General features: G+C 47.1%; 10 protein-coding genes across 10 annotated transcripts; 5 read left to right on the top strand and 5 right to left on the bottom strand.

The window, feature by feature from the left end:
* Positions 1–2,187: 2,187 nt before the first annotated feature.
* On the bottom strand, positions 2,188–2,760 carry BGW36DRAFT_422152 (uncharacterized protein; the record flags this gene model as incomplete). The annotated part of the gene is made up of 1 exon (XM_046219663.1): positions 2,188–2,760. The coding sequence occupies one exon, from the start codon at positions 2,758–2,760 to the stop codon at positions 2,188–2,190; it is 573 nt and encodes a 190-aa protein (XP_046078223.1).
* Positions 2,761–2,843: 83 nt separating this feature from the next.
* On the top strand, positions 2,844–5,307 carry BGW36DRAFT_422151 (ketopantoate reductase PanE/ApbA-domain-containing protein; the record flags this gene model as incomplete). Its single annotated transcript, XM_046219662.1, has 4 exons — positions 2,844–2,998; positions 3,067–3,107; positions 3,162–3,591; positions 3,639–5,307. 4 exons carry the CDS (start codon positions 2,844–2,846, stop codon positions 5,305–5,307), a joined length of 2,295 nt encoding a protein of 764 aa, XP_046078222.1.
* Positions 5,308–6,229: 922 nt separating this feature from the next.
* On the top strand, positions 6,230–6,892 carry BGW36DRAFT_15824 (DASH complex subunit Hsk3 like-domain-containing protein). The gene has a single exon (XM_046209561.1). It carries the CDS (start codon positions 6,312–6,314, stop codon positions 6,684–6,686), a length of 375 nt encoding a protein of 124 aa, XP_046078221.1. The 5' UTR covers positions 6,230–6,311; the 3' UTR covers positions 6,687–6,892.
* Positions 6,794–7,713, bottom strand: BGW36DRAFT_285820 (phosphoglycerate mutase family protein; the record flags this gene model as incomplete). The annotated part of the gene is made up of 4 exons (XM_046210356.1): positions 6,794–6,860; positions 6,920–7,135; positions 7,204–7,467; positions 7,535–7,713. The coding sequence occupies 4 exons, from the start codon at positions 7,711–7,713 to the stop codon at positions 6,794–6,796; spliced, it is 726 nt and encodes a 241-aa protein (XP_046078220.1).
* Positions 7,714–8,957: 1,244 nt separating this feature from the next.
* On the top strand, positions 8,958–10,288 carry BGW36DRAFT_353999 (uncharacterized protein; the record flags this gene model as incomplete). The annotated part of the gene is made up of 2 exons (XM_046213487.1): positions 8,958–9,297; positions 9,354–10,288. The coding sequence occupies 2 exons, from the start codon at positions 8,958–8,960 to the stop codon at positions 10,286–10,288; spliced, it is 1,275 nt and encodes a 424-aa protein (XP_046078219.1).
* Positions 10,289–11,020: 732 nt separating this feature from the next.
* On the top strand, positions 11,021–13,153 carry BGW36DRAFT_286256 (uncharacterized protein; the record flags this gene model as incomplete). The annotated part of the gene is made up of 2 exons (XM_046210395.1): positions 11,021–11,111; positions 11,199–13,153. The coding sequence occupies 2 exons, from the start codon at positions 11,021–11,023 to the stop codon at positions 13,151–13,153; spliced, it is 2,046 nt and encodes a 681-aa protein (XP_046078218.1).
* Positions 13,154–13,372: 219 nt separating this feature from the next.
* BGW36DRAFT_422146 (structural maintenance of chromosome complex subunit SmcA) lies at positions 13,373–17,269 on the bottom strand (the record flags this gene model as incomplete). The annotated part of the gene is made up of 6 exons (XM_046219661.1): positions 13,373–14,536; positions 14,591–14,718; positions 14,773–14,845; positions 14,891–15,784; positions 15,837–16,748; positions 16,817–17,269. The coding sequence occupies 6 exons, from the start codon at positions 17,267–17,269 to the stop codon at positions 13,373–13,375; spliced, it is 3,624 nt and encodes a 1,207-aa protein (XP_046078217.1).
* Positions 17,270–17,583: 314 nt separating this feature from the next.
* Positions 17,584–17,966, top strand: BGW36DRAFT_285461 (uncharacterized protein; the record flags this gene model as incomplete). Its single annotated transcript, XM_046210318.1, has 2 exons — positions 17,584–17,700; positions 17,769–17,966. The coding sequence occupies 2 exons, from the start codon at positions 17,584–17,586 to the stop codon at positions 17,964–17,966; spliced, it is 315 nt and encodes a 104-aa protein (XP_046078216.1).
* Positions 17,967–18,888: 922 nt separating this feature from the next.
* Positions 18,889–22,420, bottom strand: BGW36DRAFT_285266 (putative lipase; the record flags this gene model as incomplete). Its single annotated transcript, XM_046210307.1, has 2 exons — positions 18,889–21,993; positions 22,052–22,420. The coding sequence occupies 2 exons, from the start codon at positions 22,418–22,420 to the stop codon at positions 18,889–18,891; spliced, it is 3,474 nt and encodes a 1,157-aa protein (XP_046078215.1).
* A 579-nt stretch (positions 22,421–22,999) lies between these two features.
* BGW36DRAFT_15755 (putative FMN dependent dehydrogenase) lies at positions 23,000–24,801 on the bottom strand. Its single transcript, XM_046209555.1, has 4 exons — positions 24,433–24,801; positions 24,335–24,356; positions 23,938–24,263; positions 23,000–23,878 (listed from the first exon to the last, which is right to left on the bottom strand). The coding sequence occupies exons 1-4, from the start codon at positions 24,639–24,641 to the stop codon at positions 23,161–23,163; spliced, it is 1,275 nt and encodes a 424-aa protein (XP_046078214.1). The 5' UTR covers positions 24,642–24,801; the 3' UTR covers positions 23,000–23,160.
* Positions 24,802–25,008: the final 207 nt, after the last annotated feature.

Raw genomic sequence — 25,008 nt, 5'->3', positions numbered from 1 at the left:
AACTTATATGCTAGGCAATACATTCCCAACCAACAATCTGAACTCCATAATGCTGAAAGGAATAATCAGTCCTTTGGATCCCAAGTTGTAATAATGTAGACAATCAGCCATCCTTCGAATTCTGGGCCATGAAAATAAAGATATCCAATCTGCTCATTAATATGCAACAGCTATAATGACTACATTTATTACGTATTGACTTCAATACGTAAAGTCGAGAATAAATTCTCCCTAATAAGAATTAAATCTGCCAAGTTTTCTGGGTGAAATCACTGTGGATCGTGGTGGGGACGTAGGTTGGACTGGGCTTTCAGGGCAGAACGCTGGCTTCACAGTAGTGCAGCTGGGTATAGGTCGGGCCCAGCAAGTTCAATTCATTTTTGCCGTTCACCTGTCGTACGGCAGTGTACAACGAATCAGTGTGCTGTACTTTGCCACGGATAGAACGGGATCTATAATGGCAATTACAGGGGTGGCTGGTAAGTTGTAGTCCGTCCACTCAGCAACTGCAGCGGTGAAGATTTAAAACGGTTATAAATACATTATGTAGGATTGTATACCAGTCTGCGTCATACGATTCATTGAATATGGATTGGGATCATAATAAGTTATGAACAATGATCGCCGGATCAGGGTCAACGGTGTGGCTGTGTGCGAGCCCGGAGCCAGGCTAATTTGCGACCGCACACATCACGAATGGTGACGAACGTCGTGTTCGTCGCCGATCATGGAGCGATGCCTTTCGATAGGCATGATATTGCCAGTCAAGCCAATCAATTGGCTGTAGCCGGCTGATCGCTGTGGTTGTGAATGCCCGAAAACGGTCGCGTTTTGACATTTTCCACATCCACCCCCTTTCCGGGGTTATTATTTACTTTACTTTCTTCGCACGCGTTGTCGCGTTATGATGCGTTCCTCGTGGGGGCTGGAAAAAAAAATACGGTGTGTATCACAAGCCAATCAAGCCTGGCGCAGGACTGCTCTGGTATGCTATACGACGGCGGTCAATGCTTCTGCGGAATGCATGCTGCTGGCATCGACGGGTGGATTGGATTGGGATGGGATTGATCTATTGATTCGGAGATGACAAGCATTATCAGTAGACTGTAGTAGTGTGCTCGGAGCTGTGCTGTTGTTGCATGATCGCCGGTGCCAGCTTCATTGCTAGCGTCTTATTCGGCTGAGCTCTCCTTTTTCTATTGTAGATTGCAGTAGTACAGTACTCCGTAGTACAACGCCTGAAATCGTAAAGCCAGCTGCCTCGATCCGATCGCGTCTAAGCTGCTAGTGCCGTCGACCAGCGGCCCATGCCCGCTCTAGGCCCGATGTAGGGCAAGCCTTAGCTGTTGAGTTATTATTAGCTTTGTTTCTCGCAGGCATATTAATTAATTAATTACACCTGCTAAGAGTCAAGAACAAGGAATGGATACGTACGATACGACATGTAATTATCCAATAATGCTGACTTGTGGCTCATTGTCTGTCTCGGTCGGAGGCAATAACCACTGGTTGTCGTCGTGGGGTCGACTGATTATTTTAATGCGAAGATATAATTTGATTGTACTCTCTTCTGTTTTGCCTTTCAAATGGGCAAAGCGAAATCGAAACAAAACCAACTTCGCATCGATAGTCTAGGCAGCCAGACGGCGATGGAGCAGCTTGCGTACCCTGCACTGCTCTAGACTGCAGCTGCGGTTGCTGACGACTGGCGCTTTCGTGATTGTCTCGCGCAAGCATTTGCTCGCAGGCTTGTCTCACTCGGCCAAGCTTGAGCAGGCGAGGTGTGCTGATAGCCAGACCCTGGAGCGAGGGGGTATCGTGATGAAAATACAGGAGAATTGTCGAGGGTCAAGCCAGCGATAGAAGATAGAGATAATAATAGCTTTATCGCACAGTGCATATCCATGGTATCCATAATATTAATTATAATAATGCGCGCCCGTTCCGGCGGCCGCATCCAGCCTAGCCCGGCATGGACCGTTGGCAGTGGCTCCTTCCCTTGCACAGCCCAACAGCCCAGAGCCTTCCCAGAGCCAGAGCCAGAGCCATCCCAAGAGCCCCAGCCAGTCATCAATGTTTCTGTTTCTGCCTCTGCTGCGTATTTCTTTTTTTCACTTTCTAGCTAGCGTCCAGCTATCTCGTCGCCAACGGTATTCTTAACTAACTGCTTACGGGCCGCCCGCCGCCCTAACTGCCTGCTTGCTGCTTGCTGCTTGCTGCTCCTTCCATCTTCCCGTCCTCCTCCATCACCACCACGGCCCTCCTATCCTCGACGCCGAGTGTGCCTTTTCTCCCTCTGCAGTCTCTCGTTACTACCGACCGCCTCACCAGAGTCACCACCTGCCAGGCTTGCTCGCTCTCTCCTCTCTCCTCTCCCCTTCTCTCATCTGCGACTCGCTCGCCCTCCTTCTCCTGCGCCTCCCGGGCTTGCCGCTGTCGTTCGTTTTCGTCCTGGCATTTTTTTTGACGATACATCGGTCCATCGTCTCGTTTCTCACGCTGCCCTCGCTCACTGTGCGGATCCATCATTGACCATCGATCGCACCTTCCCATCGCTCCCACACGCTTTGTTTTGAACACGACAACGAGAATACTGGAGCCATCGAACTGGAACCGCCGGTGATTCCTTCCTCTCGCACCCGTCTGCTCCAAAGCGGCTTCCCTCCCTGCAGTCACAATGGCTCCCTCGCCGCCCCGACTTCGCATTCTATCAGGTACGCTGCCGCCATTGTTCCCTCGCCCTTCTGTCTTTCCAGACATCCGGTGTTATAGAATTTTCTTTTCTCGTTTATTTCACATCTATTTACCCTCCATCCATCACCTATCACACATCAAATCATATCATGGGGAAGCGAAGACTAATGAAATTTTGTGTAGTCGGTGGTAATGCAGTCTCGGCCTTTCTGTCGTGGAGGCTGCAGGCAACTAACTCATGCGATGTGACCCTGGTGTGGAAGTCAAACTTTGAAGCCGTCGCCCAATATGGCGTGTCATTCCGGTATGCAAAAACCCCTGCATCCTCGACTCGCGGAACGCCCGGATAGATGCTAACCGGCTTGTTACTAGGTCTAAAACATTCGGAAATGAACGTTTCAAACCCCGCCATGGTAAGTCTACCCGACCGCCATTATCCTATACAACAAAGCTGATGAACCGTCTAGTCGTGCGATCACCAGAAGATGCTGCCTCACGGGAAAACGCTTACGACTATGTTATTCTGTGTGTCAAGGCCCTGCCCGATATTTTTGACCTAGGATCGGTCATCGAATCTGTCGTCACCCCCCAACATACATGTATTCTGGTCAATACAACGAACACTTTGGGCGTCGAATCACATTTAGAACAGCGCTTTCCTACCAATGTCGTTTTGTCTTTGGTTTCAAATGTCGACCTGACCCAAACAGCCGTGAGCGACTTCGAGCATGAGGGCTCATCCGAAATGTGGGTTGGCCCTGCCAGCAAAAACCCTTCGATCCCCGCCGCCATCCAGAATGACATGGCCTCTGCACTCGCCATAACTCTGAGTTCGGGCCAAGTCGATTGCAAGGTGTCGTCCAATATTAGACAAGAACAGTTTGAGCGAATGATTGGGTACGGTTGTCTCCTCCAATTACTCTACATTGCTAACACTATGGCAGTCCCGTTGCATTCCATCCAGTTAGCGTCCTGTTTGATACACCCAACCATACCCAGCTTTTGGAGAAAGTAGGCGTGGGACAATTGATCAACGATGTCATCGATGAATTGATCCAGTTGGCGACGTCTCAAGGCTGCTCATTCGGTTCTGATTTCCGGGAGAAGACAATTGAGAAAATGTCGGCCGTTGAATCTCAAAGTGTCATGTACCAAGACTTTCTGGCTCGCCGACCTATGGAGGTTGAAACGTATCTGGGATCGCCGGTGCGTCTGGCAATGGAAAGCAACATCCGTTTACCTCGGATAGAGACCATCTACGCTATGCTTCATCATGTCAACATCGTCAATCAGAACAAGCCTGTACAATCCGAGTCACCACCACCAATCGCCTCCCACCTTCCCCCAAGGACATCGTCTATACCCCCCACGCAAAAGCCAATCACCAATGGCATGCGTTCAAGCCGAACAGCATCTGGAATGGGCATGGGCATGGGCATGCCGCCACCACATCAAAGACGAGGGCCGCCGATGAATGGACCAATGAACGGACCTATGAATGGCCCAATGAGGCCACCCAGTGCACAAGCTGGGCCAACACGGCTCCCTCGTGATGCCTCGTATGATGAGAATGGACTGGAAGAATTTAGTCATCTTGTTGTCTACGACGAATACCCTGCTGACGGAGCTCCCAATGGCAATGGGGTTCATATTCCCGATATTCCTAACGGCGGACCAGGCATTCCTCCTGATATTGCTCTGCGCGAGCGTGAAATAGCACTTCGACAGCGAGAGCTGCAGCTTCGTGAGCGCGAAATGGGAATGAGGCGTGGCCCCCCAGGTCCTCGTCGTGGACAACCACCACAGCATGCGTTTGACGAAGAAGACGATGATGACTTTATTGATCCAATGGACTTCCGTCCGCCTCCAGGACTCGATCCCGAAAGTATCGACATGATGAGTGTCACATCTCGACGAACGAGGAAGGCGCCCAGTGCTAGTCAATTACGTCGAAATCCTGACATGGGAATGCCGAATTCGCGACCACCATCATCTATGAGCCGCTTTTTTGGTCCCTCTCCGGGTGGACGCAAAAACGCCACTTCTCGCGTGATGCAAGATATTCCTACTCTCCATGCTTCCCTCATGGATGACCCGATGATGGGTTACTCGTCTAATCGATATGGCAACGTTGACCGGAAAGAAATGCACATCGACTCTAGAGCAAATTCTCTGTCAACCATGAGTCGTATGGGCGACTTCGCCCCCCCAGGGCCTTATCCTCCGAGCAGACGAACCAGTGCATCGCCAGCTTCACCATTTCCCGGCGGGCGAGGAATGGGTCGTCCATTCACCTCGTCAGAACATCCATATGGGGGTCCAAACGGCATGCCACCTCATAACCGCCCATCTCCTCCAAATATGCGGGCACCTGTCCCTAGATATCCTCCTGGTCATGGAAACGCGATGGCAGCGCAACAAGTGGAACAAAATCTTGGGGTGAGCAATTCATATCCAGTCAAGAATTCTCAAAACGTTCGAAGTCTGACTGGAAGTGCGAGCGCCAGCGGAGCGAGTGGTGATAGTGGAGCGAGTGCGAATCTTGATTCCGAAAACTCGGCTCATAGTAGCCAGATCAGCCTCGGTCATCCCATGGCCATGCCCGTTCGCTAAGCGTTCTACCTCGAGAATTCCCACGTGTACTACGAATTTTTGGCTCGATTTGGAAATGCATTGGTACGTCCATACATATAGTCGATGGCTCTCAACGTGTCACTTGACGATCGACTTGACACATACTTTCTTCGACAAATTCTATTTAATATTCTGGACATCGCTTCGATTCGTTACACAATACGTCTTAACTACACATGAATTTATAATGACTAGACGAGAAAGCTGCGAATACCTGGCGATTCAACTTCTCTGCCAGACAGATTGCCTTTCTTGAACTTATAGGGAATATCGGGGTTTCCTTTCTTTTGTTTTCTGTGTTTTGATTGTTTAGACTACGGCTCTGCATGTCTATTCTCTCATTTTCGAACATTGCGTTTTCCTTTATTATTATGAAACCGGGGACAGTATAATACTCCCAGTAATCACATCATGCTTATCGCTATCATATTGTCATCATCCTCACCCTCATCCTCATCCTATGACTGTCTTATTATTGTTTTCAACTTGTATGACAGTTTGTATACTGCATCTTTGGCGCATTATCTTCCTCACTCAGAACACGGCTCCCTTTTATGCGTGACTTAACTTCGGATACGCGTCTGGCGATCCTTTGATACATCATCGATTCATGTTATTCTAGTCGCTAACCAGCCTTTGCTGCTTCAGTTTATTGTGCTAAGGGTTTTTTTGGCGTACAAAACGAGTGAAGGATTTCAGTTACCTTTATTAATCCGATACATGACGTTACAGCCTCAATGGCTTAATTTGTGTAAACATGCACGATCCTTATCAATGATAAACTAATTATAGAGCATACTCAGTAGTACTAAGTTTTACTATGTGTAATAATTGTAGAGTTATCGCGATCCTGCATGTTGAATTTGATATGCCACAGTCACGTGATTATATCGATGATCCCGCCAAAACAAACCAAATAGAACTTCCACTTCGTTCTATCAACAACACAATTCCCAGAACCAAAAAGTTTCAATCTCTGCAAAATGCCTCCCCCATTGCCAGGAAATTCCCACAAACGCCATGAATCCCAAACCCTATCTCGCACATCCATCATGCCAACCTCTGGTGTGTCAGCAAACACAAACGCGGCGGCATCTGCCATGTCCATAACCAAATCACGACAATACGCCCATCTTCACTCCCAGCTCGCACAATTGAATGCCCACTTAGCAGATACCGAGAACTTGGTGCGCATGACGGCCGTGCAGGCTGGCGATATGCGGTTTCTGGGTGGGTATATCGGGGGCATGTTTATGGGGGCGGCGAAGGTGTTGGGAGAGGAGGGTGTGAAGGCGTCTAATAATGCTAGTAATGAGGGGAATGAAAATGGGAATGAGACAGCTATTAAGGACGAGTGAGGGAGTTTTATACTTGAGCGACTCGATGGAAGAAGATTTCAATATTCTTGTCTTACGAACGGAACTGTCTATTGCTATTTACTATGACGATGCGCCGCCTTTACAATTCAACCCTCCACCACAAAGCCACCACCAAGGATGATAGCAGGCTCATGGATGTTGTGATGTTCATAACTATTACGTACGCCTGTTAGCTGACAAACATGCGCTCTCTGGTGATATGGAAACAATACCTCAATGTTCCGACCCCCCCTGCTTCCAGAATGAGTGACGTTTCGGTCAACGGTTTTCCGACCCATCGCATTGCAAAAGCTCGCAATATATGACCATGTGCGACGACGAGGACATCGGCTTTCTCATCATCCGAGCCGTCGAAGCTTTTTTGGTGGTGTTTCTCTCGAATCTCGGCAATCAGGGCATCGAGTCGACGGCAAACATCCTCGGGAGACCTTCGATAATCATCAATCGATTTATTCTTTCCAAAAAATGAATATATGAATATATTGGGGCAACATACTCTCCTCCGGGACATCCATCTCTCCAAATATCCCATGACCCTTGACCGTTCTTCTCTCGCAGAGTCCTGATTTCAGAACTCTTCAACCCTTCATACTCACCATAGTCCCATTCTCGAATGGCATCCGTGATATCGATGTTTGCTTCGGTTTGAATTTGTCCTTCGCTTTCCGGGCTGCTGGCCTCTTGCCACGGGACTCGCTCTTTGCATCCAATTTGGAGGAGTTCGAAGGTTCTCTGGGCGCGTTTGCGGGGGGAGACGTATCTGATTTATTCAATCTCATGAGCGTGTGGGAGAGAGGTAATAGATATGTGTTTGTTTGTTTGCTTACACATGCGCGAGTCGTTTCGGTGCGATTAGTCGATCATTCCCTACTAGTGCTTTCCCGGTGGCCTTGACGCGCTTCTCGCCGTTGGCTGTTAGAGGAATGTCGCTGCTGCCCGTGTGTCGGCCATTGAGAGACCATTCAGTCTCACCGTGGCGCACAATGAAGCATCTTGGAGTTGGCATTCTTCTCTTGCGGGTTGTGGCGGTCGTCAGGCACGACGACCGGAGGCAGGAAACAGCGGAATAAATTCAATTGCAACAAGTACGTCAAGTCGGGACTTATTTTTACACAAATTGAGAGTATTCAATTCTAAATTACTCTCTTTCGTGGGATATTTAGAGGACCGTTGATTCTGCCGAGTTCCCCTCGATGACGTCCAGCCCCGCTGTTAGTAAGTGGTTGGTTCTGCGGCTGACTAAGATTGATAATCGTGAAGTACTTTAAAAACCATTGTCTTACTGAAGTTTATTTTCATATCATATTTGTATCCAGTATTTAGGGCCTTCTCTAAAGGATTATTGAGAGGCCTTAGATTCGGACAATAGCTCTAACATGAGAAAATTCATGAAATTGGATGCGTTGGACGCTTTTAAATGGATAACGCAGATTTCGGCGTCATCAATTCAACAAAAGCATGTTGAATCCAGGATGCTGGTTTATTGGATAAACCTTTGTGAAGGGACAATATAAGAATGCCGAATTTCCGAATGTAAGATGTGGATTTCTTGTAGGTGGATTCGGTGTTATGTTGATAGGCATATCACATAGAAAGATGAAGTCACATAATCAACTAGTCTATGCAGGTCATGCGCTCCTAAAGGTATTCACTATTACAAATGTGGATTAGGAGACGAGACCTGCTCAAGCATTTCGTATTTATTCTTATACCTGATCTTGTATGAACTTCGAAATCAACTTCTCATTGGTTGACCTCGTCTAGTCCTCTTGTTAAACAGTCCTAGAGTTGAGATAGTTATATGTTCCACAGTATTTATTAAATAGACTCGATATTTTCTGTGCACAAAAGGAACTGGATTCGATTCATCGCCTTTTGATCGTGCAAGGCGGATCGATTAGTAATCGGTAATTGACAACAAAACTGGAAAAGTCAAGTATGGATGGGTCTTGATCAGTAATATTCCAGAATATCTCAAATAAATTGGTAATAATCACTTTTCTAGCCTTATTGGAAATAATAATCAGTCATCTGTTATTCAATATTCTGCAGTTTAACTAAGTTAACAAATCGTGTGCTTATCAAGCCGCCCGTTACTTCCGTTTTCTCCGGGCTAACTAATAACTAATTCCGCTTGCTCAGTAAAGCACATCTTAATAATCTCAATTCAATCTTTGCGCTCGCCGCGCAACGTTTATTTTGTTTCATTTGGATTTCTGTTGTGGCCCAAATCTACAATATATACAAGACATGCCACGAACGAGGACGAAATTCATCTGGCCTCCGCCAAACCTGGCCAGGGATCCCGCCACCAATACCGCTGGCGCTTCTCCTGCCGAACCACGCCCCAAAAAACCAAAATTGGAAGAGCAACAATCATCGTCACAAAATACTCCCAACGACTTTGGCCATTCAACACGCGAACATATGGACTCTCCAGCTCTCAGCGATGGAAGGGTGGAAGACCTCATAGAGAAGGTTACATGGGATCCAGCGTCGGGTGTTGCGCGTCCGTCGCTTGAAGTCTTGGTCGATGCATATTCGAAAATCCCTATTGAGTCGCAAATAAAGTCGTATCAGAACTGGCGACGTGAGTATATTCGTGTCCCTTCTTAGGGGGCTACGGAAACTAATGTGGTTGCTCAGGTCATGGCTCTGTCCACGACGATTATTGCATGACGTGCAATCGCCCTCGAACGCAATCTCTTGTCCCTTGTTACACATGCCGGCGATCGTTTCATGATGACTGTATGCCGGCAGGGTCGCTGTATAATGAGCAACGCCAGTGGTTTTGTCTTGTCTGTGTCCAGCGTAATTGGCATGTGGAACCGCCAACAGTAACGCCGCCAGCGTCACCTCCAAGCTCACAAAATATTTTAACAACAGGAAATGCGGACTACCAGGTTAGTCATTCGTCGGGGACGCCGACAAATGACACTACCGCAGAAGATTCACAAGCCATTTCTATTCTGGCTGGAATATCGAGATCGGTGTCTTCACAACCTCATCCACCTACTTCTACTGCTCTGAACTATATCCGTAACTCATCGCCATACACCTCGTCCTCCTCGACTCCAAAACCAGCGCCTCGCTCCGGATCGCTTTCCACAACACGCCGCAATGATCTGCCCATGCCATCTACTTCAACAAACCAAAGTTTCTCCATGCTCGATTCACACGCGCGCAAATCCCGATTTGCGACTCTTTCTTCTGAAGTCGATTCTGCCCTGTGGGTTCTGTATCGCGAACTCGAGAGCGCAACATCTCTGCGCCAACGCATTGACGAGTTGGAAGCCGAGGTGGTGAAACTTCGCCAGGACGTGCGGATCAGAGATAATCAAATCAAACTATCGCAACGATCCGCGCAAGCCGTCCAACCAGTCAATGTTTCGCAAGCAGAGGTAACCCAACTCCGAGAACAGGCAGCCAAGGGCGAGGCAGCGGCGCATGAAATCGACCGTCTGCGCGCACGAAATGACACGTTGGAAAGGGAGTTGAGGGATGCGCGGACGGAGTGTTCGTCAAAGGATGAGACGTTGAATGAATGGAGAGGTCGATTGGCGAGTCTTATTGGTCCTTGATAGGCATTATTCTATATCCTGCATTGCCCTGATGGAGTTTATTGGTTTTTTTTTTGGTTTCAAGTATCTAGATTTGGGTTTTCTTATTAGTTGTATCATATCGCCTATCATCAGCAAGGCGTACGGTGCATGGGGTTCTACTTTTTCTTTTGTCCTCGAACGTTCACTTTCGGATGTTCATAAAATTTATCGACATTGTAAATGTCGATTATGCCTAGCTTAATCACTGAAAATTGTAGATGGTTAGTGTGACTACTATTACTAAACTCCAGACCAATATATGTTCTCCCATCTTCAGTGTTCGATTGTCACATTTGAGATACCTTAATCAACTTGATGTTGCATCATCAAATTTTCATCTTCGCTAATTCCTTGGACAAACATAGCTGAATGTTGCCATGTAAAAACTCAAATCACATGACCTGTCTAACCCCGTCGTATCAAGTCTTTATCGATAAGAAAGATGGATGAACATTTCGAAAACCCCCACTTCAACCATGACGAGAGAAGCAATGCTATAATCTACGTAACTATACGTTGTGTTTCCATTGGTAACCGTTTTCACTTGTTGATTTTCATGGTGATGCACTTTCAGGAAAAGACTAGGGGTGTTCCACTTGATGAAATACGAGGTAGAAGATGAACGAAAATTATCAGAGCCTGAAATAACATCAACTTTGGGCAGAACTTGGGTGCGAAAAAAAGGGAATAATATTATTTTAGAGAACAATCATGCGTCGAAAACCAGTATCTGTGCGAGACCCTTCCCAACTCTCTGGGAAGCCTCTCAGTCAGACGATCGTGCCGTCACCAATCAGCAGCGGTATTTGGAATGATTATCAGAAAACACAGAACAATAAGAATACAGAAAATTCTATGGAAAATGGAGAGTCAGAGCCATTTCCAGGAGATCCTGCCCGTGGAGGCTGGGTTACATCCCCGGATCTCATTCAAGCGGATCTCCCCTTCACATCAGACGTCATGTACAACATGACGAACTTCCTGCTTGGAAATCCAAACATGAATTCACCGCATCTATTCCGTGCAGATATTCTATTCGACAGTACCGGTGAATTGAAAACGCCGGAAGAGAAGGAAAAATTGTTTGCTTCGAAATGTTCATTAGATGATGAACCGCATTCAGACATTGAACAGGCAGAGAAAGAGGAAGAGAAGAAATTACCGGTGGAAACAATTGCGCCGCTGGAAATCCCCAGTGTTGAATTGAGAAGAACTGTTGTCAGAAAACTCGTACCCCGGAATCTGAATATCGATAAACCGATCGATCAGACATGTCACATCTACGATAATCAAACAACGGTATCTTTGGATACAGAAAATAAGACGGTGGAAAGACTAATATATGTATATTTCCCGCATATTAAGGCCGTTCATGACGTTCCGTTCTACCACCCGTTGGTTCGGGGACTGGCGTTTATATATGATTATGAAAAAACATCGCCGCCTGGTGAACTGTCACCAACAACAGGTGACGAAAAGCCCCAATGTCTGGGAAAAGGCACGCTGTCTCTACACATCCTCCCATTCTCATCTTCAGAAAACTTTGATCCATTCCCTATAAGACTGGAGCGAACCTTACAATCCCTTCTGAATACAAGCATCCGTCTAGCTCGAAATACACGCCCGTCTTCTACCTCATCAACAAATCAACACACTGCCGAACAAGGCAAACAACAAGCTGACGAAAGTTACAACCCATCAAAAGACAACATTATACCTCGCCATCGGATCCAAGATACCTACTCACGCCTGAAACTAGCATATGCACAGGACCTCTGTCAGAGCTGGGTTGAAGAAACAGAGCCATCAAAGCATGTCTTTGAAGATCTGTCCATCGCTGCATTCCTAATCGAGCTTTGGAGGGGTATGTATGGCGTGATACCAAGAGCCGAAAAGGAGAATCCGGAAAAAGAAGATGTCGAGTTTCCAGGATTCGTGGATGTTGCCTGTGGAAATGGCGTTCTGGTCTACATCCTCCTGATGGAAGGGTATAAGGGCTGGGGATTTGATGCACGTCGACGAAAATCATGGTCGATATTCCCGGACTGGATACAGGATAATTTGAAGGAATCGTTGTATATTCCGGGGCCCTTCGTTGACGAAGCATCACAAATAGACGACAGCCCCATAACCGAGCTAGTGAATATGGGCATTGAATATCATACCGGCAACTTCCCCAAGAACACATTCATAATATCCAACCATGCCGACGAGCTGACCGTCTGGACACCGTTAATGGCCGTACTAGCCTGCCCAGAATTTCCATTACCGTTTATATCCATACCATGCTGTTCTCATTCTCTTTCTGGCGCGAGATATCGCTACCCGCCTCCAAAACAGAGCAAAAAGAATAAAAATCAAGAAAAGGACCACTCTACTAACATCGAGACGCGAGACGACGGCGAACAGCCAGCAACCGGGGACCTCAAGGCTCTGCGCGCGTCCAAAATAGCCGCGAGTACATCCCAGCCAGGCTCTGATCCCAATTCCACGGCGGTCTTGAACTCCATGTACGGCTCACTGACAGCAAAGACAATGAGCATCGCTATGGAGATTGGATATGGTGAGAACGATGTGGAAAAAACACTTCTTCGGATCCCGAGTACGAGGAATATGGCTGTTATCGGGGGCCGGAAATCGATGGCGCAGAGATGGATCCATAATAGAGGAAAAGGGAAAGCTTGGCCGGTGGATGTGGAACAGCTAGTAGATGAGATTGTGAGTAGAGAGTGTATGAGGGAAGGAGGAGTTGGTTGTGCTGCAAATATTTGGATCCAGAGGGCTGTAGGTTTGCATAAGGGGCCAGGAATGGGGAAGCAGAGCCATCAGAATGAAGGTCACTAAGACCAAGGTTGACTAGGAATTATATACATATAGATTTCCATCGACTCATCGACTCATCGACTGGTGCTTCTGAGCGGGCCAGAATTCGTAAGCACAATAACATCGGATTGGCTGAATAACAAGCATGGTAATGCCAATAGAAGTTCAACTCTAACGCCCAGTTCCGACTTGGTATATAAACAGACATAAACATATACAGAAATTATTATTTCAAATGAATCAAGCCCGCATGCTAACTCCAATATGACTACCTCGCCGTCCGCTGTCCATGGCCCTTCCCTTCCCTTTCTCTCTGGCGAGATTGTTCGGTGCTGTCCTCGCCGGGATACCGGATATTTTGCTCATTGTTTGGATAGCTCGGCCAAAATCAATTGTGCTGTAATCGGCTGGCACGTGTTCGCCACTGACGATACACAAAACCTTCATACCGGGTTTATAAACTAATCCATTTAGTAGTTTAGGTGTGATCAGGAAATATTGACTTCCGCCAGCCCCGGTCAAGTCGTCAGCACCGCTTTCAACGGGAGTACGAGCCGCACATGCGATATCAACCATCCGCTCGTGTACCATCCTTTCGTTTCTTGGATCCATACCCTGATTGATCTCGTCCACAACACGGAACGGAGACGCCGAAAGAGATTGGAGTGCCATGAGATAGAAAATTGTACTAACGGCACGCTCGCCTCCAGACTGCCGATGTGAATCGAGGAGTGACAAATTTTCATGCTCACGGAACTTGACCTGAATCTGAATGGACCACTGGTCGAAATCGCTTCCGCCTCTTTCGCCGTTGGGGCCAGGCTCATCTTCGACTTTGTCAACGCTGACTTGTCCGGCACAGCCGATACGATCAAAAGAGTCAGAAAATGCGTCGGAGATCTTTTGTACAAGAGCATCCAGTCTTGGCTCCCACTCTTCCCGAATTTCATTAATAGCATGTTCGTAATCGGCAAGCTTGCTTTGGTATCTCGAAAGCTTTTCTTGAAGCTTGGTGATGGCCTTTTGACGATCCTCATATTCTTTGATCAAGCCAGCACTTCCTTCATGTGCCAATTCTAGGCGTGCCTTCTCCGAATCAATGTCAGCCTCTAGCTGGTCGGAAGTCATCTCTTTGCATTGATCAAGGAGTAGCTCAGAGAGGTCCGGCTGACTTCTAGCCAGCGCCAGAATTTTATTTGCCTCGTTTCTATATTGTACACCGAGGAGGCTTGCCTCTCTCAGTAAACGGGTCGCTTCTTCAACTTCCTGTTCCTTGGCTTTGAGTATGTTCTGAATCTCAATATTGCGCTCCTTAACACTCTCCAGATCTGACGAAGCTTCTATATTTCGAAATTCTGCTAGCATCAAATCTTGTTGAAGTTTGCGGAGAGATTCAACAGCATCCTGCTATAAGTTAGCAATCTTGTTCCTAAATCAGTTTTGATGAAATCGACGTACGGCGTAAGCAGTAGCAGCCTCTGCCTTTTCAATTGCAACCTCGTCCTGCCTGCTACGAATTTCTCTTACTCGTGAGCGTAGTTTTTCGAATTTCTTGTCCATTTCTTTCTTTTTAGCCATTTGTTGATCTGCGATTTGTTAGCAATGTTCGCCCGTTCACCAATAGTTACTCATAAACACACTTAATCGTTCTGGTAGCGCTCTGAAGTTAACGAGTGCCGTTTGCTTCTCCGATTTCTCATGCTCCAGATCCATCTGTTAAGTCAGTAAAAAGTCCACTTAGTGTGTGAATTGACATACCCGTTCTTTGTTCTTCGTTTTGTGTTCCTCACTGATACGACTTAACTCAGCTCTTTGAATCTTTATTTGCTCTTCAATTTCGACCTTTTCCTCTTTGCAACGTGAAATTGTCTCTAGTAATTCCTGCTTCATAGAGAGGTCTACTGGCTGATTCGTCCATACTCTTGCTGGCCGCACTTGCTTTACTGAAGTCGATGTCGCTCCGGGGCCATATTCCCTTCTCCTGGTCACTTTATATGTTTGCTTTCCAGCGACCCAGCTGTTGATCGCTGCATGGCTTTCCATTCGAGAATATTCCTGGTCGGTAATGTCGCGGAGAACCACAGGGGTTTTAAAGAGAAATTGTTCATTGCACAGCATGGCTATAACAGGTTCCGGGCCCGTCAAGTAGTCCTTAGCCCAGCCGTCAAATCCGAGATCGTATAATTCTTCATCTGAAATTGGAGGTCTGAAATCACTCAATTGAGTAGTGCATGCCCTGATACTAACATCATGAAGTCGTAGCTCCCCATTCAAAGCCTTCTGTAAGGTTCTAAAGTCTTTAGTGCTCTGGGTAGTAAAAGCCAGGAGGTCATTTCTTTGCAGGAGAGATTCAATTGTATCGGCATATTTGGGGTCCTTGACCGAACATGTGACTAGTGCAGGGCCGAAAACTTCGTTCTCGAATTTGTTTGAATTCTCCTGAAGCCATCGATAGGCTTTGTATGTGTCCGACGAAACCTTCCTGAGAACTGCCGCCTGCTGCCCACTCTGGGAAGCGAGGTTTGCAAGTTCATTTTCTGCTATTTCTATTTGATTGTTCTTTTCATTCAGGTTCTCATGCAGAGGTATGCGGGCACCCTTGATCTCTTCAGCTTTCTCTCTCAAGTCTCTTATCTCCCTATTCAGTGATCGCTAGTAGTGAAATGTTAGTTGGTAATAAGGATACCTCTCCGATAAGACTTACAAGACGTTCATTATAAGAATCAAGGTCGAACTCTTCTGGCTCTTCCTCCATCTGCCGAGTAAAGCGATTGATTGCTTGCTGTATTTTGCTCGCTTCTTGTTTGTGATTTGAGCCTATTTTCCTCTCTGTTTCGATCTGCCCGACGAGCTCTTTCATTTTGTCTTCATGTGCTTCCATTTTTTTCGCGATTTCGGAGGTGGCAATTTCAGCCCTATTGAATTTCTTACGTTTATATTTGACCAAGTCGTCTGTCTTGCGATAGTAATCTTCCTTTTCGAGGACCGCCCTCAATGCAGGTTCCAATTCGGCTTTCAAGTCCTCTAGTTGATGATTGAGTTGCGTCCGATCATTCTTAATTTCTTGATATTTGATGGTGTGATCCTTAAACCGCACAACCGGGCGAGCCAATTCTAGCATTTCAATGCGCCTCTTGACTTGCGCTCTCTCTCTCATCCTCTCGACATCTGCCCTTTGTAATTCTTGGCGATTTTCCAGATTTGTGAGGAGATCCCGATCACCTTTATTATCCAAAGACAATTTCTTCTGTTCGGCCCTCAGCTTCTTGAGATTCTCATGCCACTCAATCATCTGAGGGCCGGCAGCAGCTCTTTGAGTGGACTGAAGAAGATCGATGGGTGAAAGAGCAGCGAATTCGCTAACTTTGTCTTGCGGAAGAAATTGACAAAGGTTATCTACTTGAATCGAGAATTGCCGCGCGAGGCTTTGAACTTGCTTTCGGTTGGAGTCTTTCCCGTTAATAGTGAATGTGTTTTTGTTTCCATCATGCTTTATGGTGCGAGTAATGATTGGGTTTGTTTTGAACGGAGGGCCACGCGCCAGCTCAATTTCGATGGTTGCTTCTCTACAGCCGTGTTTCACGAATTCAGAAGCATCTTTAGCGCGGCCAAGGTGCTGATCACAAAAAGTCAAGGCGTTAGTTTTGGAATACCTAAATATTAAGCAATCTCCGATACACTCACCTGTGGTCCCCAACCTAACCCAAGACAGATCGCACACACCAGAGTACTCTTTCCAGTACCGTTTGGCCCGATAACCATATTCAGCTTTGGACCTGGAAAGAACTCGGCCGATGTATAAGTGACAAAATTCGTCAATTTAATGCGCACGATCGCGCCGGGTTGAAAATCGCCGTGTGTAGTGTATCCATCAGGCAGCCTCGCTCTGCTCAACGACACTTTTGATTGTGGCCCATCTCCATTCCGTTCATCCTCGTCCTCATCGTCTTCATCCTCCTGTTCATCGTCGTTGACGACTTCTGACCGTCGGTGGAGTTTGATCCGTTTGCTGCCGCTGGAAGACTGCGAAAGGGGGGTTGCGCCTCTGGTCGATGGTTCATCGTCGTCATCTGAATCTTCTTCGACACGCCTGCGACGCCGTCGATCGGACGGCGGTATTTGCAGCGACGACGACATCGTACGCGGATATCAGGTTTTGGATCAGCTTTCAGCAGCGAGCAGATATCAAGCCAAACCCTTATCCATCGCGATGACCTAGAAGTTAGCCATGTATTTCCGTTTAGGTTTTCCCCACGCGGTAGACGCGACGACGCGACGGGGCCAGGCACCACTTAAGCACAAGGCGGTATGGATCGGCAGAACAAAGGTATATTTTGTTCGGGCCGGAGAGCTTCCGTCAACCATGTGTACATAGCTTGGCCATTACGATTTACTTATTGAGCTCTGTGATTTAATATTCTTATTAAAATTCAACCAAAACCCCATACACAATGGCTCCCTCCGCAAAAGCGACACGGACTTTTCTCCTCACCGCTTCCATAGTCAGCATTACAATTGGGGGTAGCCTGTACGGCGCAGAATTGAAGAGCAAACAAGAAAAGAAACAGGTAGGTTTGAACAATTCACTCGAGTCTGGCCAATTTTTTAAATTTCCTGGTCTAAAATCATACCCCAGATCATTGAAAAGGACCACCAAGCAACCTTCGACGAGAAAATTCAGTCCCTCCAAAGCGCCCGACAAGTCCTAGTATCGAAGAAACTCGCAGTCGAGAAGCAGTTACAGGATTTGGAGATAAGAATTGCAGAGAGGTCACGGAAAGGCTTGGCTTCGTCAACGAGTAAAAAAACGGATCAAGATGGTCAGTCGAAATAAGATACTCGTCAGCTATTGCCAAGGCCACATTCTAGAATCCTCGAAGAGCCAACCTCTAGAGAAACCGTTGAGGACATTAGTCAAGCAGTGACTTGGCTACACAAATCGATGCCTTTACTCGAAACGCAGCATATCTCGAGCGTAGCGAGGATTTAAGTCTCCGATTCCATAGCTCTTCACCGCCGCATATACCCGTCAAGATGTTTGAATATCACATTCGCTTTGCAGACGAAGGGATATATCGACCTCGTCGATCGTCTTTGAAGAGGCTCTCGATCAGAACCTGTGGCGCAGAATATGATGCACGAACCGTATATGAAATATTGAAATCCCAAAACGCGGTGTCGGATATATGCTCTCAGCACCCCGGCACTCCGAAGACTGTTTACAATCGAGAAAATGATCTTTCGAGTGGACAAATGTCAAATTCCGCCCTGACTCCTCGGGACTTGTTCATTCAGAGTCTGAGTTAGATGATAATAATGACACCCGGTTGAGCATCGTGTTCTCGATGCACCACTATACCCACATGATACAGCTTCCTCCGTACCTACATTTCAAAACGGATATGGTCCAAGGAAATCTAAACCATCTGGGAATGATAGAATGACTTCTTTTTACTATTATCAAAATATAGGCAATCTTATTTGTATATATCTAGCCTCTATATGAAATCCCAACCAAACAAACCGAAACCGAAATTGGGTATAACAACATCAATATAAAACATTATCAATTTATGAAAATCCGAAATGAGAGTCCATATGCGTGTATATCTAATTATATCAGTCTTTGTTTGTGCAACATGTGCCGCATATAGTGACGTATTAGGAAAGAGACAGTATATCAGGAAAAAAAAATCGTGGTAATATCATGGCTTTGCGAAATCCAGTCGCGAAGGTGTATTTTCGTATAGTATTGTTTATTCGTCAATGACCCCTCGAGCTAATGAAGCCAAGCCAGCCTCATACCTCACAGGATTGTGATCACCCAGCATGCCGGAGCTGAAATTGAGTTCTCCGAAATACGCATCGACATTTCGAATGAACTTCAGTTGGACTCTAGTAGCTGGCCGTCCTAATTGGGGATGGGTATCGTGTGCCGACATCGTCCTTGTTGTAAAGGCATTTCGTTGCAGGACACGCATGGTATCTACAACAAACACTTCGCCGGGAGGAAGGAGTTTTGGCGCTGTCATTTCTTCGCGCAGGGATTGCAGCGCAGACCATGCCCAGCTGTCTTCCCCGAGACCTTCGCCTGCGTTCATGGGAATGGGGGGCTGGTTGACGTAGAATTTGTTCAAGATGTTCTGTCTCAGACCCTCTAGGACGCGTGACCGAATGTGTGATTTTGAGCCTGTGGTGTCGTTTTTGAATGACAAGGCCACTGATCGGAAGTCGTGTAAGATACCGAGGGATAGGCTTGGGACGACGTCTTTGCCGTTAATGACTGTTGTGATGAGACCGCGGGTAGCCCGGCGTAAGAAGGGCGACATGCATGCAGGTGGTCCGAAAGCATATACGTGTATTGGTCGGTCAGATGGTAGTGAGAAGACCTTGGATGCTTGTTGCTGATGATCGGCCGTTATAAGCAGTGGACGTGCTGCTTGGAGGGCAGAAGCTGTCACGAATGAAGGGCCCTGCGGATAGGCATTTGGTTGTGAGATCATTGTTGCTAGAAGCGCTGCAACGCCACCACCGAGTGAGTGGCCGCAGAAAACCACGCCGTAGTCTGGGAATTCTTCGAGTGCAGCTTTGATTGTTGCCATCACCCTCCCTCCGCCACCTTCGAGGAGTCGACTTGCAGATGCATGCATGCCTTTATGTACCTTCCAGCTCTTCCCTTGCCATTCTAGATCGTCGTAGTCACATGTCATATCTGTTAAGATATCCTCAAATCCCCATGTTCCACGCAGTGTTAATACCACCGCCTTGGATTCGTGATCGAGAGAGAGGTAGTGCACGAGAGGAAATCCAGACTGAGTCTCTCCCTCAGAGTTGGTACCGCCAGCAGGATCAAAATATGAGGAAAGGAGGATGGCAGATGGAGGGAGACCGGTGATATTAGAAAACGAACTGTGTTCGTGATTATTTGGATCATAGTACTGAATCATTTTCTGATCGTGCGGTGTCCCCATGAATTTAAGAGCATTGGAGCCATATGACGCAGATGAGAATCGACAGAATCGTCGAATGTTATTGACTAGGTGGTTCTGCGGGAATATGCCTGGGACGAGGCCGTTGCGATTGAGACCGACAATTGTCGACTCGTCCTCATATACACTCTTTCGTGGCCGGGGAGCGAGAATCAGAGACGTTTCAGAGCCCGTCGCCATGGAATAGATACTAGGAACAAAAGATTGAGATCGTCGATGTGACTGAGATAGTCCTGGTGTTTGTGGAGAATCATGGTTCAAGATGGTGACGTCTTCTGCCCGGGTTCTAGACAATGAGCTGCTGCTGCGGAAGTGTGTTCGAGTAAATGAGGCCGATCCAGGGCGGCTGTCAACCGAGCAGATTGAATAAGCATCCGTATGTGGACCGAACGATTCGCTATTCCTGTTATTAACAGTAAAATAATCTGTTCTGGACGAGGATCTGAAGTGTTTCTGTGTTTTGGCTGTCGTCGGCGACGGCGTTGAGCGATATCTAGAGTAATCTTTTGGTGGCACTCGAGGCGGGGGTTTAATGCTTGGTAGGGCAGGAGTTTGGGGTCGATTCTCCCTGGCTCTTGAAATTCGATTGTTCGATGCAATGGTCGTATCACTTGAAGACTCAGCCTTAGAGGCCTTCATCGCTTCCGGTGTTGTGTGAGAGTTAGAGCCGTTTGTCCTTTTTGGAGCCTTTTTCACAAGGCTTTTACTACTATTCGCACCATTTTTCTCCACGGGGCCCGCTTTCACTTTTTGAGCAATCTTTGAAAGCGATGCTTTGCCAAAAGAATTCCGGGGTGTTTCAGAGCCACTCAGTGAGGACGAACTAGCGACCTGGAGTGGTTTCGTTTCTTCTTTTTCTGTAACATTCCCCGTCGAGAGAGCAGGTTGTAGAGGTTTGTTTGCTGATTCAGACGAACCTGACTTGGTTTTACCTGCATCCCTTGACGTGGTCGGCAGGGTCTTAGGCTGAAGAAATCCTTTTGGACCAGTTCTCGTCTGTCTCGGCGAAGCAGGCGAGACTGGATGGGCGCCGAAATCGTTTGGGTTCAAGTCTGCGCTTTGAGACTCGTTAAATGCGGTGCGAAATACTATCGTATGCTTAGGAAGGCGCTTTGCTCCTAGTGTGTCGTGGTCATGGTGAAATCTTTCCTCGACCATCGTAGTTCCTGGTGGAGCAGCAATTTCCGCGGTGTCGTCGTCATATACATCAACTGTAATGGTGCGTGCTGTCACGACCTCTGTTCTGACGGAGGCACGACTGCCTTGCGGTAGCTGTTTCATGATATACAATCGGATATCTTCATCTGACAGTTGAGGTTGTTCTTCAGATGAGAAGTTCCAGGAACGAATAGACGCGTTGGTAAGTGAGTTTACGTGCTCTAAAGCCTCAAAGGGTTCCTCATTCCTTCCAGGAGCCAAAAACGAAGCGGGTCGGGATAAATCGTGCGCATTGTTCGTCGTTTCATGCGCATATTCTTGGGTCTGGGTGCCAATCACGTCGGCTCTGAGACCGTTATCTAATATCACAACATCCCATATAGTAACCTCCCCCTCACTTTCACGTAATTGCCTGTCGGTATTCCGTCTACCCCAGCGCTGAAGCAAGGCGAATCCAATTGCACCGACGAGCAGGTCTCCAACACCAACTAAATCATCGTTATTTCCTCCTTGATTCTTACTGAATTCGCGGTGAATAAGTGTAATGATTGATGCAATAGCCCGTGAGGACTCCGTTGATCCTAGGATCGCATCTAGGGAATAAAGAAGGTTCTGGGACACGTTTGATATCGAGGAAAGCGCCACTTCAGACAAATGAAACCCGGCGGCCGCAAAGAAGGAAGCCGACGTCACGGTTGTATGTAACGCTGCCAACTGAAGACAATCAAAAAAATTAGTCGGATAGATGGAGAAAATATTAGACATTACTCACACTGCGTTCGAGTAACGACTCTGCCTCTATTTGGCCGTATTCACCATGGCTACGTCCAGCAACCTCATGGCCAGCCCTCGTCAAGACAGCTTCAACAAGGGCCCTGCTCAGTTCTAGACCTGTCAAGGTTGTCACTCTGGCACCACCAATCGCAGCGCCGCCGAAATACGTGCCGACGCGTAGAGAAAGCGACGTTGACTGGGCGAGGAACGATACAACGGATGCAATCGATCTCGGAAGTAGTGTCGCGCCTGTGACGGCTGCGCGGCTCGTCGCCTGGAGGATGGTATTCGAGTTCTCGCTATTCTTGACGATAGGATCATCTCGCGAATCGTGCACTGAAGTCGGGACTAGTGGGTATTCAGTCATGGCTAACAGCGATAATGAAGCGGGGTCATCGTGAATCCTTTGTACGTTGATAGTTGATATATTGAGTGTCGAAGAGTTCTACACAGGCAGAAGAATGACAGAAGCAGGAACAGGCGAAAATAAGCCTAACTCTAGAGGCGATCTAGACGCCGATCAGTGCCAGCATCGATCGGTCTGTTGACCTTACGTCAGGCACCGTGCCTGAGGCCTGCCTGGCATGTGATTGCCCCATCCGTGCCCCACGACTTTTCTTGTTGTTGAGAAAAGCCTGGAGTATTATTGCACCCTTGCTGCTCGATGGTTCGTAATCTTTCGGCACTTCGATAATAGCTTGGCCGAGACTCGCACGGAATGCATAGGCCTTGATTGGTTCTATAGTCTGCCAGCAAATGGCATTCTCCCACGTCATGTCGCGGCATTTTGGTGTCAAGTGGTACGCTCTTTTGGGAAGTGCATATTCAACCAATGCACAAGACTGACCAGTACGCGTCAATACCGAGTCTATTTTTTTATCTTTCTTTTTTATGAATGAGATTATTTAGCCCGAGCGAGTTAATGCCCTAGCACGAGAAATGCATGCAGATGTATGTATGGAGCAAGATAATTACATGTATCGGGTGGATCGGGATACCTGATGATAAGCGAGAGTGGCAAATATCTTTGTGAGCTGAACATGAACAATAGCGCCCTCAAACCCTGAGTGAAAGCTCTTTAGTCAGGTGGTGAAATCTCAGACATATCTACAATGTGGCTTTCAAATCGCCCCCGTAATTGATTTTCCTGATGACTTCTCGGCTGAGGTCTTTAACCGATGGAATACCAGCGACAGACATGCTCAGATGGAAATCTGCAAGCAATCCTTGTAAGACAGCTTTGGCGCCTTCCCCACCATTAATTGCATAGCCGTACATAACTGGTCGGCCAACCAGCACAGCTTTGGCACCAAGAGCCAGGGCTTTAACAACATCTGACCCGGTGCGAATACCCGAATCGAATAAGACGGTCATGTCTTTGCCCACTGCATCGACAATTTCTGGAAGGACTTCGAGAGAGCCGATTGCCCCGTCTAATTGTCGACCTACATACCTTACTTTTAGCAACGGTTCCAACATCGAGAGAAGAGGTTGACGCTCTAACTGCAACTTACCGCCATGGTTAGATACAACAATCCCATCACATCCATATTTTAGCGCGCTCTTAGCATCCTCGACATGCTGAATGCCTTTCAGGATTAGTGGACCATCCCAGTTCTTTCGTAGAAATTCCACGTCTTCCCATGTGTGATTAGTTCCGAAAATCTTCTGCAACCAATCTCTGCTAGCTTCTTCAATATTTTCATCGACTTTCATTCCAGTCTTCTTTTCATATTTCTCGCGAAATATGGGATCTGTACTTCCAAATTCAGTTCCCAACCCGGCAAGAAAAGGTAAATACCCAGTGTCAAGATCTGCGGGTCGCCTGTAACGAATATATGAGAAAGAGCTCGAAGGTATGGTAGGCGTGAATACAATGCTTACCAAGCCAGTGTCCAGGTATCTAATGTGACAACGAGAGCTTCGAACCCATTTTCTTTTGCCCGTTTGAGCAGGGAGAGCGTTATCTCATTGTCACTCGGCCAGTATAACTGAAACCATCTCTTACCGCTCCCGCTGCTGGCTGCCACATCTTCAAATGAGGAACCTGATGCTGTACTCAATATATAAGGTACCTCAACTTCACTGCATGACGCCGCAAGCCCAACCTCTTTATTGGGATGGGCTAGGGCTTGGACGCCAATTGGTGCCATCAACAAAGGATGAGGATACTTTTGTCCGAAAAGCTCAATTGAAGCGTCGACTTCAGACTGCGTATGGAGACGAAAAAATGTCAATTAACAGAATGTTTGCCATTTTAATTGGTAGCATAGATACTAACCGCTTTCAACATTCTTGGTATTCTGCCGATCTGTTAATAACTGTACATATAAAATACATGAAAAACACGAAAATATAACACTACACGCTCATACGTACAATTTCCATTGGCGAAAAGCTAGTCGATTACTGTCCATGGTGGCTTTCTCTCCAGCGCCACCGGCAATGTAATTGAATGCGCGCGCATTCATTGCCTGACGAGCCTGCTCCTCGAGCCGCCGGGGATCAGTAGTCACCACGGGCCGGCCGTGGGCATACATTGCATTTGCATAGATGGTTTGTTGATATTGGCCATAGTTCTCGGACATTGTGGCGGCACGTGGGGAAGCAGGACTAAACTCAAAAGTGCTAAGTGGAAGTCTCTGGGAGATATCTCAGATATCAGTGATGCATTAATTTTCGAGCTATATATAGGATACAGGCTTTGATAGAAATGTATGTTGAGACGAACAGGAAGATGACATCGACGTCGGGCTTACGCAGATGCATCGAGGAGAGCGGAGCTATCCATAATCAGCAGGTAAAAGTGGAGAAATTGCCGAACCTCGGCTATAAATACATGTTCCTTTAATGTTTTTATTTGAATATATTGCCATGTACAGGGCTATGTGTTCAGTTTTGGCTGCTGGTCACAGTTATATGTTTCTACACATGAATATGACTAATTCAAGTACC

This window comes from Talaromyces proteolyticus (assembly GCF_021365285.1).
Source record: "Talaromyces proteolyticus strain PMI_201 chromosome Unknown BGW36scaffold_1, whole genome shotgun sequence".
Taxonomy (NCBI): Eukaryota; Fungi; Ascomycota; class Eurotiomycetes; order Eurotiales; family Trichocomaceae; genus Talaromyces; species Talaromyces proteolyticus.
The sequence above is the reverse complement of the archived record's forward strand: the minus strand, read 5'-3'. Positions and strand labels throughout refer to the sequence as shown.